Source organism: Alosa sapidissima, chromosome 9, assembly GCF_018492685.1.
Source record: "Alosa sapidissima isolate fAloSap1 chromosome 9, fAloSap1.pri, whole genome shotgun sequence".
Classification (NCBI taxonomy): domain Eukaryota; kingdom Metazoa; phylum Chordata; class Actinopteri; order Clupeiformes; family Clupeidae; genus Alosa; species Alosa sapidissima.
Window position 1 is genome coordinate 10,804,444 of NC_055965.1, and position 17,345 is coordinate 10,821,788.

The 17,345-nt window shown below is 47.5% G+C and overlaps 1 protein-coding gene and 1 long non-coding RNA gene across 3 annotated transcripts; one reads left to right on the forward strand and one right to left on the reverse strand.

Moving 5' to 3' along the window:
• Nucleotides 1-2,274: 2,274 nt before the first annotated feature.
• Nucleotides 2,275-5,286, reverse strand: LOC121719239. 2 transcript variants are annotated; one of them, XR_006034209.1, is made up of 2 exons: nucleotides 5,196-5,286; nucleotides 2,275-3,354 (listed from the first exon to the last, which is right to left on the reverse strand). It is a non-coding gene; the product is annotated as an uncharacterized LOC121719239 (long non-coding RNA). The 2 variants fall into 2 exon arrangements; XR_006034208.1 differs by lacking the exon at nucleotides 5,196-5,286 and adding an exon at nucleotides 3,521-3,658.
• Nucleotides 2,358-6,440, forward strand: LOC121719152 (TOG array regulator of axonemal microtubules protein 1-like). The gene is made up of 8 exons (XM_042104576.1): nucleotides 2,358-2,488; nucleotides 2,952-3,711; nucleotides 4,000-4,201; nucleotides 4,474-4,579; nucleotides 4,837-5,072; nucleotides 5,269-5,427; nucleotides 5,823-5,948; nucleotides 6,104-6,440. Exons 1-8 carry the CDS (start codon nucleotides 2,375-2,377, stop codon nucleotides 6,114-6,116), a joined length of 1,716 nt encoding a protein of 571 aa, XP_041960510.1. The 5' UTR covers nucleotides 2,358-2,374; the 3' UTR covers nucleotides 6,117-6,440.
• The last annotated feature ends 10,905 nt before the right edge of the window (nucleotides 6,441-17,345 follow it).

A 17,345-nucleotide genomic window follows, 5' to 3' on the forward strand; every position in this document is an offset into this window, starting at 1 on the left:
AATGCAGGGTGGGCCATCATGGTAGTGCACTTTGGAGAATGAGAGGTGGAAATTCCAATTCCAATTATTGGAGATGCAGTGGTCAGAATATGCATAGACCCAAATATGTATGGTGGGCAAACGGATGAACAGTCTCAGTCTGAGTCTAAAATTAATATTGAGATGAGCTTAAAATGAACAGGACATGTTCCCCCAGTGAGACATTTATGAGAAAAGATTGGTCAGCGTTTGACAACTGAATATTCCATTAGACTCAAGAAGACCTACTGTAGGATGAGATCTCTCTCCTCCTATACCTGCCTCTTTTATGAACATTTCTCCCTACATCCACCAGGTGGCAGAGAATGCTTACTGGAAGCCTGCAATTTGTATGCCATATTAAACCGACCACAGAGACAGGACCTTGTTTCCTCTTCCACCAGAGAAGATTGATAAGAGAGCAATTTCTCATCAACAGGGATGGACACTATTTATGATACATGTATTTAAAATACGTATTTCAAATACAAAATGCTATTTTACAATTTGTATTTTATTGGGTTGAAATAAATGGCTTCATATTTTGTTTTTAAAATAGTTGTGTATTTTTGAAATTTAAATATTGGTAAATATTCTTGGTAAAACCAATATGTGGTGACATCATAAAAGTGCAAAACAATGAATGCAATTCATTAATTCATATTGAGATTCAGGTAGATGATCCAGTGCGTGTAGGTATCATCAGTGCATAAGTAACGTGTAGGTTGCTCATACACACACCCCCTCTCTCACACCAACCTCAAGTGTCTTGAGAACTTTACCCATCAGTTCCCATTTAATCAGCAGAACACATGGAAACCGTTGGTCGTCAGTTTAACCCCATTTGTCCACACAAATACCCAGTTAGTTAAAAACCAGCTAAAAGGGTCCTACCTGATCAACAGCTTTACAAGGGAGCGTACCTGTTCCCTGGGTCCTATGTTCCCTGGTTCCATGTTCCCTGTGCATGTTCACACTTCACTAGAAGTTAGTTGTATTTCTGGAGAGTGGCAAAACAACAGCATGACTTGGGATATTTGATTGTGTTGATGGAAAATGCAGACATTGGTGTTCAAGGAGATTCAAGATTCAAAGATTTAAGGAAGCTTTATTGTCATTCCTACATTTACATGTAGGAGCGAAATTTAGTCCTGCTAGTGTATATGTCCTCAATGTTGGGTAGGCTGCAGCCGATGGTCCGCTGAGCTGAGCCTGCTTAACCACATGCTGCAGTGCCCTCCTGTCTGCAGCTTCTATTCCACATAGTAATACAGGCGAAGAGGACACTCTCCACTCCGCAGTTAATTAACACAGAAGACATAGGCCTAAATGATGGAACCCCAGTGATGATCTGACCTAAGGGGTCAATGCAATGCTCAATAAAAGTTAATATTCTGAACAATAAAGTTTTATTGTGTCAATACAATTATTTGTTACTCGTGTTTGACAACGAGTAACAAATAAGGACAACGAAAACACCATGTCACGTGAATCACCATAATAAAAGATGTGGAAGCTTATTTTTTACCCTTATCTCCCACTAAGAGGGCGAGAGAGTACTTAGGTAGCCTATGTGTCTACTAGCATAACTTCAAAGCCGCTGTCCCGATGTAGGCCTACTGCAAATTTGTGAAGGCAACTACCAGAGGGTAACCATATTCCGGTCCTACATGATCAGATGCCGAATCAGGGACCAATCCGATTCTGGAATTTGGTTTTACTTTGATAAAATGTGTGACATGGGCAATGGGGTCTGCAGTTGCCTGATTGCTCTTGTTCTGTAGTTGAGTTTTTGGAATGGAATAATATCTGCTCATCGTATAGGCCTAATCATTTTGCCAACTGTAGGCTAGGGTTAAGCAGAAATCACTGAACTCAAATCAAATATTAGGCTTATTAAAGTTGTTGGCCAGAGAAGGTCCGTTTTATAAGTCTACATTTACTTAAAATAACTTAGCTTTCGATCGTTATGGTTAGTTTATCTATAATAGCGACTATAATATCTATAATAGCGACTGCTATTGCTGGTTGTAACGTAGGCCGATAGGCTAGCCTACAACTAATTTATTTGCACCTCAACAGTCCAGCAACAGACGTCGAAGAATCTCAACATGCGTCACAGTTATGAGGTCACAATAGCGTTCCTGTCACCCTGGGCGAAAACTATTTCAGTTGTTGAAACTTCTCAGAAAGAAACACACTTACTTTTCAGTAGATCCTTTTCGATTTTCTAAAATCAAATTTTGCATAACCATCTTTGACACGGTTTTGTAAGGCGTTTATTTCAGTTCATTGTCATCACCAAGTTGGAAGTGTAGGCTGGCTACTGTCTGTGAAAATATTCGCTTTCAGTTCAATGGATTCCCAAAGTCTTAAAGGAGAGCTGGATAAAATCCGAGCTCAAAACCAGGAGATAATTAACATAATGCGGCAGCACCTGAAGAAACAGATGCCGAACAACTACACCTCTGTGAGTTCCCTCAACAATCTTATTATAGCTGAACATATCATTTTATAGCCTAAATATTTGGTAAATGTTGTATCCCTTATTTTCTGGTGCCTATAATAAGTTGTGATACATAACACTTCTACTAACGCACTTTAGAAAGTGACCTTTTTCAGAAAGTAGAAAGGTTAAAGGTCAAATTTAGTGTGATGACCTAAACTGGTAACCAAAGATTGTCTAGTTACCCGTCTCTGCTGGTAACTATTCTTAAATAATCTTTGGCTCAACCACAATTATGGGTTAATGGTTACCTAGAACTAGGTTATAGAAACTTTCAGGGATCACCACATCCAACATTGCTTTTGTTTATGGTTCATATACACAATAGTATTACACTTGCATTGATAGTGCAGTGTGTGTGTGTCTGTGTGTGTGTGCGTGTGTGTGTGACATGTTTGATGACGTGTTGCCTCCTTCCTGTCTGCAGTCTCAGCATCAGCTGTTTCATCCTCATCATCATCCTCATGTTGAGCCTGTGCTGCCGCCAGAACACAATCCCACAATGCTCTGCGGTTCACTGCAGCCGCTCAGAGCCGGTGTAGCGCCTGGCCAGCGCAAGCTGTTGCCCCCTATCAGCCCTGCACCCCCCCAGCAGCAGCGGTCCAGCGCCTCATTCCCCTCCTTGCCCGCGATCGCCAAGGTCCAAGACCCGGTCCTGATGCAGCTGTTGGTAGGTGACAGATTCCCCTCTGCAGCTCCCAAACGAGGTGCCCTCCGATCCCTAGGTAGGAAGAAGTTGACAGGCCTTGATCGCGCTCACCCACTGAAGCCGCTCCATCATGACAGAGCCCCGAGTGGCGTTGCTACTGGCAGCATGGTACCTGCTCCACCTGAGGAAACAGGAGAAAGCCAGAACAAGCCAAACAAGATCAGGACCAGGCGCTGTGCCAGAGCTGTCCAGCATGACCTAAACCATGACAGCGATGGTCAAGCTGAAGCCCAGGACGTGGGGTGCATGCAGGAGCCCCTTAGAGTCACTGAGGAGGTCAGACTCACTGATCTCCGTTGCAACAGTGTCCTCAAGCACGTCTCAGATGGCAGAGGCAGCTCCACTCCACCTATTGCCTCCACTGTCCCTGCCCCCCCAGAGACAGCTAAACCCCAGGCAACCTGTCAGAGACAGTTCATCAGCAGACTGCCCCGCTTCAAGAAAACAACATCACTCAGTGTGGCCACTGCTGTGACAGGTGAGTAGTGAAGTTAGGAGAGTTAGGTACACACCCCTACCCCATCTCACACACACACTCAGTCACTCAGTATTGTCTCATATAGCTTTGGTTGTAACATGAAAATAATCTACAAATGGGCATGAGGTGTTCAATATAAAGAGATTACTGAGCAGCACATACAGAACACATCATACAGTTATAACACAGCTTACTTACACAGTGCAGTTATTACATAATTATGTATAGTAATAGTTTGCCAGTGTAGACAGAATGTCAGACAAACACATTTGACCTTTAACCTCCCAGAGCAAAAGCCCATGGAGTCTCTGGCAGGGAAGGAGGAAGTGAGGGAGTGTAAGAAAGTGAAGAAGAGGAGAGTGATAGTGGAGAAGCAGACAAGCAGCACCCAGCAGACCAGGGAGCTCCCAGAGCTGGCCAAACTGCCCCCTGTGTCCTGCCCTGAGCAGGCCATCCTGCAGGCCTTCAGGCTGCTCAGAGATGATGACTGGTGGGAGTAAACAGTAGCTAAAATAGGCTAGGCTAACACATCTAAGCAATTTACAGGCCTTTAGCTGTGATATTGTAGGTTACATTAACATATTGACTTCAGACAGATGATAGGCTTTCAGCTAAGATCATAGAGTCTAGACATGATGACATATGTGTGTTAGAAGAATGTGTTCCTTCATTGAAGATAGCCTGCCCTATGCTAGGGCTATATGCTAAAGTCAAGTCTATGTATCCTCATGTTCCTCTGAGTTGAGTGTGTTTTCTCTTTAGGGAGCAGAAGATCGAGGCCCTGACCTCCATCAGGTCTCTGTCCCAGCACCACGCTGAGGTGCTGCTGCCCAGGCTGCATGATGTGTGTGTGGCCGTCTACCGCGAGGTCAGAGGCTCTCTGCTGAAAAACAAGCTGGAGCTCATGATGCATTTGTTGTGTTTCAGACCAGATAGAGAATGTCTATTGAAATGACTTAATGATGCTATACATAGTTCAATGAGTTTACATTTCTTAATGCCACTACAATCTATAATCATACTGGGCATTCACTTTTGTGAACAGAACACACAGCTGTAACTCTATTCTAGATATTTCAAGTCAGAGTGGTAACCTATCTTTCTTCTATCACCCCTCCCACCCAGGTGAAGAACCTGCGCTCAATGGTGTCCCGAGTTGCCATGGTGACGCTGGCCCACCTGCACGCTCACCTGGGGCGAGCTATGGACGCAGAGGCCGAGGGCACAGCCCAGACGCTGCTGCCTAAAGCTGGAGAGGCCAGCGGCTTCATCAGGGAGGACATGGAGCTGGCACTGGGGTACATGGTGCTCAACGTCACCCCCTCTCGCAGCATGAACGCCTTCATCAACACAGGACTCAGGTGAGGGGAAAGAGAATCTTGGTGACCCTGCACTTCAGACTCTCTCCTTGTATACTGGTTCTTTGTGCTACAGTTTTACTGGTCCTCAACCAGTTCTCTCTGTTACATGGTTCTCTTTTTCACCTGGTTCTCCTGGCTCTGTGGTTCGTTGTCTCCTCTGGTTCTCTTGGTTTGTCATGGTTCTCTACTTTCTTAGGCACCGTAATGCGGCCGTGAGGAAGACCACTGCTCAGTTCCTGGAGAGACTGGCAGAGGTCATGGGGGCATCCCGCGTCCTGTCAGGGAAAAAGGACTTGACTGACCGGTTTATCCATTCCATCAGCTGCCTGGCCATTGACAGTGCACAGGAAGTCAGGTGGGAGTGCTGTTTTTTGTTTCTAAATTAACCAATCAGCTACCAAATCAAAACAATCAGCTCTCGAAATCATTAATAAATGGTCAGTGCAGTGGACTTGAAATTGTGTGTTTACCACAATTAGAATGAAGTAGTTAGTGGAAAAATGTTTACGTCCAGGAAACACTGTATGTTTTGTACATACTGTAAATAGAATATGAATGAATGAGCGTCAAACGTAATGCAACGACAGTAGACACACCATTCTCCCTATTAAAAAGTCATAATGGCATCAGAATATGTTTTGAATGCTAGTATAAGGTACAACTACTACATAATGTTACTTTAATGCGGCCATTTTTTATGACTATTATGTCCTCATCAATGAGTGTTGATGTATTTTGTGTCTGAAACAGGACCCATGCCCGTAACACCCTGGCATTCCTGGCTTCACATCCTAACCTTATCAAGATGGTGGACAGGTTCGCCCCTCAGAGAGACCAAGTCACTGTCAAGGACGTTATCAACAAATGCCAGAAAAGGTGGGTGCAAAACATTAGTGGACACCATGAACATTAAACATTTATATTTTACATCATTATCTATCAGTGTGATAATGTATCAGTTGTTTTTATTAAACCTGAGAGAATACAGAGAGGATATACCTGGTAAAGTGTTTTTTTTTTTTCTCCTGCAGAAATTTGCATTAAAGTAAACATCCAAGTCAGAAGACTGCAACAATTGATTTTGGATTACAAACAAATCTTCAAATGTGGCATATGAGGTGCTGAGACCAGGCCTATGAAAAGCAAAAAGCGCCCAGATTTAAATGTGGCCATAATCTCCATCTCGCCGCCGATCCAAAGAAAGAAGGAATTTTGGCAGCTGCAAAGGATCGCCTCCACCAATACCAAGCTCCTTCTGCCCCAACTATTTCACTCTCAAGACACCCCACCTCCCGCCACACACACACACACACACACACACACACACACACACACACACACACACACACACACACACACACACAGTACTACAGTATTCCATCATCCTTTGTCCTACAAATTAAAAATAAAGGGTGAAAAAAACACAAGTGTATGTATTTGTCTCTATTGCCTCAAGATTGCTAATAATAAACATTGTAACAATAAACTTCACAGTTTAAGTCCTATTGGTCTAATAAAGTTCAAGGTGTTTCCTTAGTGTCAGACTGTCAGTGGCAAGTTCTATTCTAACGTTCTGAGGTGACATAGTGGTTGCACTTTGACCCCATTTACCACTGACCTTGACTGAATGCTGACAATTACTTTACAGTGTGACCCTCCTGTCACGTCTTGCATTATGTGTGGCCCAATTAGACGAAGATTGTTTTTGAATCAGTAGATGTTCCTCTCTCCAGCAACAGTAAAACCATCCACCAAAGCCACTGCGCATGTGAAATAATGCCTCTTAAAAATGACCAAAATTTAGAGAGATGAAAATTCTGCTTTCAGTGGTTCTGATAACCCCCTATACACCCTCTTAATGTCAATGCTTCATCTTCAACTAAAGAAACTAGGGAATTCAGGCTCTATGGAAATGTAAAAGTTATGTTCATATCTTTATCAGAATTATCAGGGTAGCCATTGCAATTTCAGTAATTTTCAGCGATAAATTGCCTGATTTTCGAGGTTCTCCATGGGGGGCCCCAGAACACAGTAATGAAATATAGCTGGAGGGTTTTAATCATATGGCTGTTCATAGTTCCACATACCTCTCACACATACAAAGTATGAGCCGATTTGGCCGACCCCATCTTCAGACCTTTGCCTGGTTTTCTCATCCAATGACTCTTAAGTACAATAATCAAGTAAATGTTTTTAGTTACTGTCTACCCCTGGTGGCTAGGGAGATGGTGAAGTAACTAGTTTCAGAAAGGGACACACACACACAGGAGACAATAATGCAGGGTGGGCCATCATGGTAGTGCACTTTGGAGAATGAGAGGTGGAATTTCCAATTCCAATTATTGGAGATGCAGTGGTCAGAATATGCATAGACCTAAATATGTATGGTGGGCAAACGGATGAACAGTCTCAGTCTGAGTCTAAAATTATTATTGAGATGAGCTTAAAATGAACAGGACATGTTCCCCCAGTGAGACATTTATGAGAAAAGATTGGTCAGCGTTTGACAACTGAATATTCCATTAGACTCAAGAAGACCTACTGTAGGATGAGATCTCTCTCCACCTATACCTGCCTCTTTTATGAACATTTCTCCCTACATCCACCAGGTGGCAGAGAAGGCTTACTGGAAGCCTGCAATTTATATGCCGTCTACACCGACCACAGAGACAGGACCTTGTTTCCTCTTCCACCAGAGAAGATTGATAAGAGAGCAATTTCTCATCAACAGGGATGGACACTATTTATGATACATGTATTTAAAATACGTATTTCAAATACAAAATGCTATTTTACAATTTGTATTTTATTGGGTTGAAATAAATGGCTTCATATTTTGTTTTTAAAATAGTTGTGTATTTTTGAAATTTAAATATTGGTAAATATTCTTGGTAAAACCAATATGCGATGACATCATAAAAGTGCAAAACAATGAATGCAACCTCTGACTGGTGCTGACGTTTGTCGTCAGTTTAACCCCATTTAGCGCTTACACAGTACCCAGTTAGTTAAAAACCAGCTAAAAGGGTCATACTTAATCAACAGCTTTACACAGTGCAATATCATTCTGGGCATTGACAATATCAGAGACTAGCCTGGCTAGCGCCACCACTTCTCAATGAGACGTGGTCTGGGAACCAAACGTTCATTTTCTCGTATTTGAAAAAAATGCCCAGATCCGTTTATTGGGTGCCACGGATGTCTATCAAATGCGTCTGTGCATAGCTCATCATTGTCTTGCTTTCCCCCCTGTTCTGTTATTGGTTCCCTATCTGAGGCAAAAATTAGGGCGGTAGTTTCCAGGCTGCCTTAGCAGCGTGAATCAAATCGTGCGCAAGGCAGCATGGGAACACCCAGGCTAATCAGAGACTTCATTCTCTGTAGCCTATATGTTAGTGTAGCCTACCATGAGTTGAAGCCGTTATTATGACCGCCGCGCAGCGACTGAAAGACCGGGGTAGACGAAACTTGGTGGGCATGTAACCCCACATGGATAGCATGGAACCATCGTTTTTCGTTTTGATCTGTAGCCCCCCCTGCTGTACTGGACCCCCCGAAAGGAGGGTAGGGCAGACACAGTTTTCTGTGAATATCTTGAGAACCGTAGGGCCTAGGATGACCAATGTTTTGCGTATGTTTGCCTCCAGGGGTCATGTAAACCCATTCCATATGCACACATGTGCATAAACAGATACACATGCACACACAAACATTCACAGTAATCCTACGTATGACACATACTCACACAGTAGACATATACGCATAAACAGGCAAACACACAAGCACATGCACATGCACATGCACATGCACACACACACACCCACACACAGGAGGGTAGGGCAGACACAGTTTTCTGTGAATATCTCGAGAACCGTAGGGTTTAGGAGGACCTTTTTTTTTTTTGTTTGTTGATCTCAAGGGGCCATGTCAACCCATTCCATAACCACTCATTTCATGTATAGCACCACCTAGTTAAACACAAAAAAGTAAAAATGAGGTGTTGTAATCGCAGGTATGTGTGACCTAACATAGTCAAAACTGCACGAAATTGGAAGTGTAGGATCACTATGACACCCTCTGAATGCACGCCAAGTTTTGTGGAATTCCGTTCATGGGGGGCCACACAATAAATTAATTTATGTTACTATACACCAACTGGCCTGTAGGTGGCCGGAGACAGTTTTCTGTAAATATCTCAAGAACCGTAGGGCCTAGGAGGTCCACCTTTTTTATGTGTGTTGGTCTTAAGGGGGCATGTCAACCCATCCCATTACCACTTATTTCATGTATAGCGCCACCTAGTTAAAAATTAAAAAGCAAAAAATTAGGTGTTTTCACCACAATAGCTCTGGCTGACATGGTCAAAACTGCACGAAATTGAAAGTGTAGGATCATTATGACACCCTCCGAATGCATGCCAAGTTTCGTGGACTTTCGTTCATGGGGGGCCTTACAATAAAATAATTTATGTGTACATCTAGTGACCGTACACCAACAAGGATTCCCGGGACACTGAAAGACCGGGGTACACGAAACTTGGTGGGCATGTAACCCCACATGGATAGCATGGAACCATCGTTTTTCGTTTTGATCTGTAGCCCCCCCGCTGGACTGCACCCCCCGAAAGGAGGGTAGGGCAGACACAGTTTTCTGTGAATATCTTGAGAACCGTAGGGCCTAGGATGACCAATTTTTTGCATATGTTTGCCTCCAGGGGTCATGTAAACCCATTCCATATGCACACATGTGCATAAACAGATACACACGCACACACAAACATTCACAGTAATCCTACGTATGACACATACTCACACAGTAGACATATACGCATGCATACACATGCACACACACGGGCACATAAACAGGCAAACACACAAGCACATGCACATGCACGCACACATACACACCCACACACACACACAGGCACATAAACAGGCAAACACACAAGCACATGCACATGCATGCACACATACACACCCACACACACACACATAAACATAAACATGTACATGCACACAATTCAAGAATTTCTCAGAATTATGAACAGGCAAGATGGGGGTGGGGTTGTATAAAATGTATATTACATGTGAAATCTATGAACTAATCATGTTTTGGTACTTGTTGTCTAGCAGATACCAGTGAGAATTGAGTGTGCATAATGCAATTCAGTGAGACAGTTAGAATCATATATGTGGAAAACATGTGCTGGACTGGGCGGCGATCATATTTTGTACCGATCTGCGGTACATCTAGTTATTTGAATAGTATGAGAACATATTGTTATTATCATTATTACATACACAAGTACTTATTACATATAAGTCATTTGGCAAGTCATGGCCTATAAAAGCACACTTGAATTCAATCATGGAACCCTGACCAATTAAAGGAAAGGGAAAACGGTTGGTCGATTAGGAAATAAGTAATTTACTTACATTACAGTGCCACATAAAGCATTACCTTACTGAGAACATTAGAAAGAAGATAAAGTAACTGTTGTAACCACCAAAACATATGGCCGCTGTCATTTTCCAAATTGTAATCTTATGAAATCAAAATTAATTTCCACACACTGCCATTATTCAGATACCTATCAAGAAGCAAACTGAGCGATGGGAATGGGAGACGGCCATTGAGAACTCTCATGCAGGGGATCAGAGATACAGAAAACAATATGTGGCCAGACCTGTTTGAATTATAAACCCAACTCATTTACACAAGGACCTGTCTTAAATATATGACTTGTTTCCAGACCTACTGCACTCAGTCCCCCATACTTTGTGACTGCACTCAGTTCTACATACAGTACTTTGTGACTACACTCAGTTCTACTTTGTGTCTGCTTGTCATGAGCTCTCTCTCTGCCTGGTAACACGTGCTGATTGAAGTCTGATGACCTCCACCTGTTCCTGCTCTGCTCTGCCTCACCCTCGTTACCTACCAGCTGCACTGCATTCACCACTCATCATGCCCTCTATATAAAGCCTTGCTTTTCAGTCCACACTTGTCAGATCGTCTGCAACCAGCACCAGTTACCTGCCTGTTTATTGAAAACGCCTCTGACTCTTTGCCTGTGATCCCGGACCCGCTCGACTACTTCTGTGTTCTCCAGCCCCGGTAATCTTGACCTGCCTTCCGTCCCTCTTCTACGAATACCGCCTAGTCCTTGACTGTACTGCTGCTTCGTTTCAATTGCTGTTGTGTGTGTGTTTCCCCCAGGACTTCCCGGATCATCCAGCTCCTGCCTTCGCTGTTCGGCTACTGGGGGAACACACACACGCAGACTCTTGGAACTCCTGTACCCCCCCCGGAACCCCTGAAACCCCCAACCCTTAAATAAACTTTTGAACGTGACGCAATTGTGGTCCTCGTCCTGTTTGGTGTCTGACAGTACGATCTGACCAAACATGGACCCAGCGCACGGTCGAACCAGCATGGAAACCGACGAACCAGAACCACCCACCGCCATGCAACGCCTGGAAGAGACAGAGAGAGAGGTAAACCGCAACACTGCTGACATTGCCTCCCTACTTCAAGCCGGCTTGAGCCAGCGTCAGCAGTTCCAGCAGCAACAGCAACAACTTGCAATGATCATTCAACTTCTCACCAACCTTTCTCCTCTGCCTGCTCCCACCGGCCCAGCCCCAGCCAGCCTGCTCACCGGCCCAGCACCCGAGTCTCCTGCCCAGTCCACTGCTACCGTGGCTGCCGGAGCCCCAGAACCCAGGATCGGCAATCCAGAGCGGTTCAGCGGCGACCCAACCCAGGTACGGGCGTTCCTGACGAGCTGCCGTGTCCAGTTTACCCTGCAACCCAGGACTTTTGCCACTGAAGGGGCGAGGGTCGGTTACGTGATCACTCACCTGACGGGCCGAGCTCGACTCTGGGGAACGGCGGAGTTCGAGCGCCAGACCCCAGCATGTGCAACCTTCAACCTATTCGCAGAGGAGATGCTCAAGGTATTCGATTTGGAATCCACAATAGCCGAGGCATCTCGGATCCTGATGAGTATTCGCCAAGGCAGAAGGACTGTTGCGGATTACTCCATCGACTTTCGAACCGTGGCAAGTCGGAGCTCCTGGAACATGGAAGCATTGGTGGATGCTTTCCTCCACAGCCTGGCGGACTACATAAAGGACGAGCTGGTTTCCCATGATCAACCCCCCACTCTTGATGAAGCCATTGCTCTGGCTGTCCGCATCGACCGCAGGATCCAGGCCCGCCGTCATGAGAGAGGGCGCCAGAGTCCATCCACCAGCACACGGAGTGTCCCAACTGCCCTTCTGTCCGCACCTGCCACACCATCTAGCCAGCCGGACCAGTCTGAACCGATGGAGATCGGCCGCACCTCCCTAACCCCTGCAGAGCGCCAGCGACGCATCACCTCCAACTTGTGCCTGTACTGTGGTGGTGATGGTCATCGAGTCGCCACCTGTCCAGCAAAAGCCGGAGCTCACCAGATGTAGGAGGAATCCGGATGAGCTCAATGAACATTCAGCCCTCCATCAGCCGTAAACCCCTCATCCAAGTCTGTCTTCACCTGTCTGATTCCACCCACACCCTGGCAGCCCTGGTGGACTCTGGCGCAGAAGCAAACATTATTGACACAGGACTTGCTCGTCAGCTGGGCTTGGAAAGCCATCGCTTGTCCACTCCTGTTCCAGCCCGGGCCCTGGACGGTCACGCAATTGGCACAGTTACCAGCATCACAGCCCCCATCTCAATGATGGTGTCAGGAAACCACCGAGAGACCATCCGCTTCCACCTGCTCAGCTCTCCAGGCCAACCCCTAATCCTGGGCTACCCTTGGCTCCGTCTCCACAATCCTCACCTCGATTGGGCCTCCGGAACTGTGAAAGAGTGGGGAAATGCCTGCCACCTGACCTGTTTGCGTGCTGCCTCGCTGCCCCCCGGCTCAGTACCCCCCAGCATTGCCCACGACATTTCTAATGTCCCTGAATGTTACCATGGCCTCCGAGAGGTGTTCAACAAGACCAAAGCCACATCTCTGCCCCCACACCGTCCGTACGACTGTGCCATTGATCTCCTCCCTGGGACTGCTCCACCCAAAGGTCACCTCTACTCACTATCCCCTCCTGAAAGAAAAACTATGGAGGATTACATCAGGGACTCCCTGGCAGCTGGACTCATCCGCCCGTCTTCCTCTCCTGCTGGTGCCGGGTTCTTCTTTGTGGGAAAGAAAGATGGTTCTCTTCGCCCCTGCATTGATTATCGAGGTCTGAATGATGTCACAGTGAAGAACCGGTACCCTCTGCCTTTACTCACCTCTGCTTTTGAATTGCTCCAGGGATCCACTATTTTCACCAAACTGGACCTTAGAAATGCTTACCACCTAGTGCGAGTAAGGGAGGGTGACGAGTGGAAGACAGCATTCAACACCCACACCGGCCATTATGAGTACCTGGTAATGCCATTTGGCCTCACCAACGCCCCAGCGGTATTCCAGGCGCTGGTGAATGATGTGCTGCGGGACATGCTGAATAAATTCGTCTTTGTGTACCTGGACGACATCTTAATTTTCTCCAGAACTCTGTCCGAACACACCCGTCATGTCCAGCTGGTTCTTCGACGGCTCCTGGAGAACTCTCTCTATGTCAAGGCGGAGAAATGCGAGTTCCATGCTCAGACTGTGTCATTCCTGGGATACATCGTCGCTGAAGGCAATATCCAGATGGACCCCGCAAAGGTCTCGGCAGTTACCTCCTGGCCAGTTCCGGGGAATAGGAAGAAGCTGCAGCAATTCCTCGGTTTTGCCAATTTCTACCGGAAATTCATCCGGAACTACAGCTCCGTCGCCGCTCCCCTCACAGCTCTGACCAGCATCAAACACCCCTTTTCCTGGACCCCAGAGGCCAACACAGCCTTTCATACCCTCAAGGCCCGGTTCACCACTGCCCCCATCCTCCAGATGCCGGATTCAGACCGGCAGTTCGTTGTCGAGGTGGATGCCTCAGACGTGGGAGTCGGGGCCATACTCTCTCAACGGGCAGAGGAGGACAACAAGTTGCACCCCTGTGCATTTTTCTCTCGCCGGCTTTCACCTGCAGAGCGCAATTATGATGTTGGAAACCGTGAGCTGTTGGCTGTCAAGCTTGCCCTGGAGGAGTGGCGTCACTGGCTGGAGGGGTCCACAGTTCCGTTCCTGGTCTGGACCGATCACAAAAACCTCGAATACATCCGCAATGCCAAACGTCTTAACCCCAGACAGTCCCGCTGGGCCTTGTTTTTCACCAGATTCAACTTCACCCTGTCATACCGCCCAGGTTCTCGGAACACCAAGCCGGACGCTCTCTCCCGTCAGTTTCATAAGGATGACGCCCCTTCCCAGGAACCTGCATCAATTCTGCCCGATCCCTGCGTCGTAGCTGCCCTGACCTGGGATATCGAGGAGGAAATTCAAGAGGCCCTCCGTGACCATCCCAGTCCCAGTGCATGCCCAGACGGTCGTCTCTTCGTCCCAGATAATTTGAGGTCCCGGGTCATACAGTGGGGACACAACTCCCGCCTTGCCTGCCACCCGGGCTCCGCCCGCACCTGCCATCTCCTTGCCCAGCGCTTTTGGTGGTCGTCTTTGAGAAGGGATGTCCGAGAATTCGTCCGTGCCTGCCCCACCTGCAATCAGAACAAGTCCTCCACTCGGCCCCCCGCTGGTTTACTCCAGCCCTTGCCTGTGCCCACACGACCCTGGTCCCACGTCTCCTTGGACTTTGTAACTGGCCTCCCACCATCAGGTGGGATGACTGTCATTCTCACTGTGGTTGACCGGTTTAGCAAGATGGCACACTTCATTCCCCTCCCTAAACTGCCATCTGCCAGAGAGACTGCCCAGGCTGTTCTTGATCATGTCTTCCGTCTACACGGGCTGCCCAGGGATGTTGTCTCTGACCGAGGCCCGCAATTTACCTCTACATTCTGGAAGGAGTTCTGCCGTCTTCTAGGGGCCACAGTGAGTCTCACCTCTGGGTTCCACCCCCAGTCCAATGGTCAATCCGAGCGGGCAAACCAGGAGCTGGAGAAGGCGCTGCGGTGCATGGTTTCTCGCAAACCCCAGGCTTGGGCACAACAACTGATGTGGATAGAGTATGCTCACAACTCCCTCACCTGCTCTGCCACTGGTATGTCACCTTTCCAGTGTGTGTATGGCTACCAGCCCCCCCTGTTCCCCAGCCAGGAAGGAGATGTGTCCTGCCCGTCTGCCCTCGCCTATGCCCGCCGTTGCCGTCGTACCTGGTCACAAGCTCGTGCCACGCTACTCAAGTCAGCTGTCAGCTATGCCACTGGGGCTAACCGCCGAAGATCGCCGGCACCCGCCTACCGTGTTGGCCAGAAGGTGTGGCTGTCAGCCAAGGATCTCCCACTGCGGGTGGAATCGCGTAAACTGGCACCTCGATTCCTCGGCCCGTTCCCTATCCAGAGGGTCATCAGCCCAACCGCAGTCCGGCTCCAGTTGCCAACCTCCATGAGGGTGCACCCTACTTTCCATGTTTCGAAAGTCAAGCCGACGCATGAAAGCCCGCTGGTCCCCGTGCCGCTTCCTCCTCCTCCTCCTCGCCTCGTTGACGGTGGGCTGGTGTACACCGTTCGACGCCTGCTTCGGTCCAGACGGCGAGGTAGGGGCCTCCAGTATCTCGTCGACTGGGAGGGCTATGGACCTGAGGAGAGAACCTGGGTGCCAGCCAGTCGGATTGTGGACCGGACACTCATCGCCGACTTCCACCGTCTGCATCCTGATCAACCTGCAATCCGTAGGGGCCGCCCCAGAGGGGTCCCTAACCGTCCTGCCCGCCCGGCTTCCTGTCATGTGCCTGACCCTGACCCTGTCTCGGTACCTGTCCCGTCTTCTGTCCACGACCCTCCAGCTCCCTCCGAGGATGAGGATGTTCACTCGGACCGCTCGGAGGAATTCTAGCCCTCCACCGGCTCCCCTCCGCCCTCCCGACGTGGTGTCACTCTTGGGGACTTCTGGGGCCGTCCCTTAGGGGGGGGGGTTCTGTCATGAGCTCTCTCTCTGCCTGGTAACATGTGCTGATTGAAGTCTGATGACCTCCACCTGTTCCTGCTCTGCTCTGCCTCACCCTCGTTACCTACCAGCTGCACTGCATTCACCACTCATCATGCCCTCTATATAAAGCCTTGCTTTTCAGTCCACACTTGTCAGATCGTCTGCAACCAGCACCAGTTACCTGCCTGTTTATTGAAAACGCCTCTGACTCTTTGCCTGTGATCCCGGACCCGCTCGACTACTTCTGTGTTCTCCAGCCCCGGTAATCTTGACCTGCCTTCCGTCCCTCTTCTACGAATACCGCCTAGTCCTTGACTGTACTGCTGCTTCGTTTCAATTGCTGTTGTGTGTGTGTTTCCCCCAGGACTTCCCGGATCATCCAGCTCCTGCCTTCGCTGTTCGGCTACTGGGGGAACACACACACGCAGACTCTTGGAACTCCTGTACCCCCCCCGGAACCCCTGAAACCCCCAACCCTTAAATAAACTTTTGAACGTGACGCAATTGTGGTCCTCGTCCTGTTTGGTGTCTGACACTGCTATTTACTAAAATAAAAAGATATTGCTGTATCAATCACATGGAACAATCTTTTTTTTTGCAGTGGAGAAAGATATTCATAGTTTCTTACAGTCTACAACCTCTCAAAAAACCAATCAATCTGACATCAGCGACTGAAATGTCCTCCTTTAAATTCATGCAGTCCGTGCAGACATGATTCACAAAAACAGGAAGCTGACATTTTACAAAATATGTACTCTAGACACAAACATGCTATCATACGAATTTACAGTTAGTTAAAAAGAATGAATTTACAAATACATTTTCATGAACATGGATGAACAGATGTGCACCTACCGTCACACAAGAGACTCACTCAAGGGAAACTATGACGAGTGACTGATCAGAATGTGTGAATGTTGAAAAGGAGCTGCAGATGAAATGCTTCTCTTTTCCCTCAGACGGTTTTTGCACAGACAAGTGAATATTGCTGACATATGGCCATTCTTCTGCCACAAACAGCTCAGGCCATCGTCTTCTATACTTGTGGCTGTGTGTGTATGTGCCGATGACCTCGTCTCACTTTCTCAAGTTTATCATCAGCATCTTTGTCAGGTCAGTCACGGAGGATGACCTCTTGACCTATGAGGTGAGGCTGACTACTGGTGCAGGACCGCGCACAGAATCACGCTTGCGCACACACACACGCACGCACACACACACACACACACATAAACACCAACACGTACACT

Bases quoted from the DNA above. Each gene is read 5' to 3' on its own strand.
- LOC121719152 (XM_042104576.1), top strand. From the start codon at position 2,375: ATGGATTCCCAAAGTCTTAAAGGAGAGCTGGATAAAATCCGAGCTCAA. The intron at 2,489-2,951 runs GTGAGTTCCCTC...TCCTGTCTGCAG, and splicing joins TGCCGAACAACTACACCTCT to TCTCAGCATCAGCTGTTTCA. The intron at 5,073-5,268 runs GTGAGGGGAAAG...CTACTTTCTTAG, and splicing joins TTCATCAACACAGGACTCAG to GCACCGTAATGCGGCCGTGA.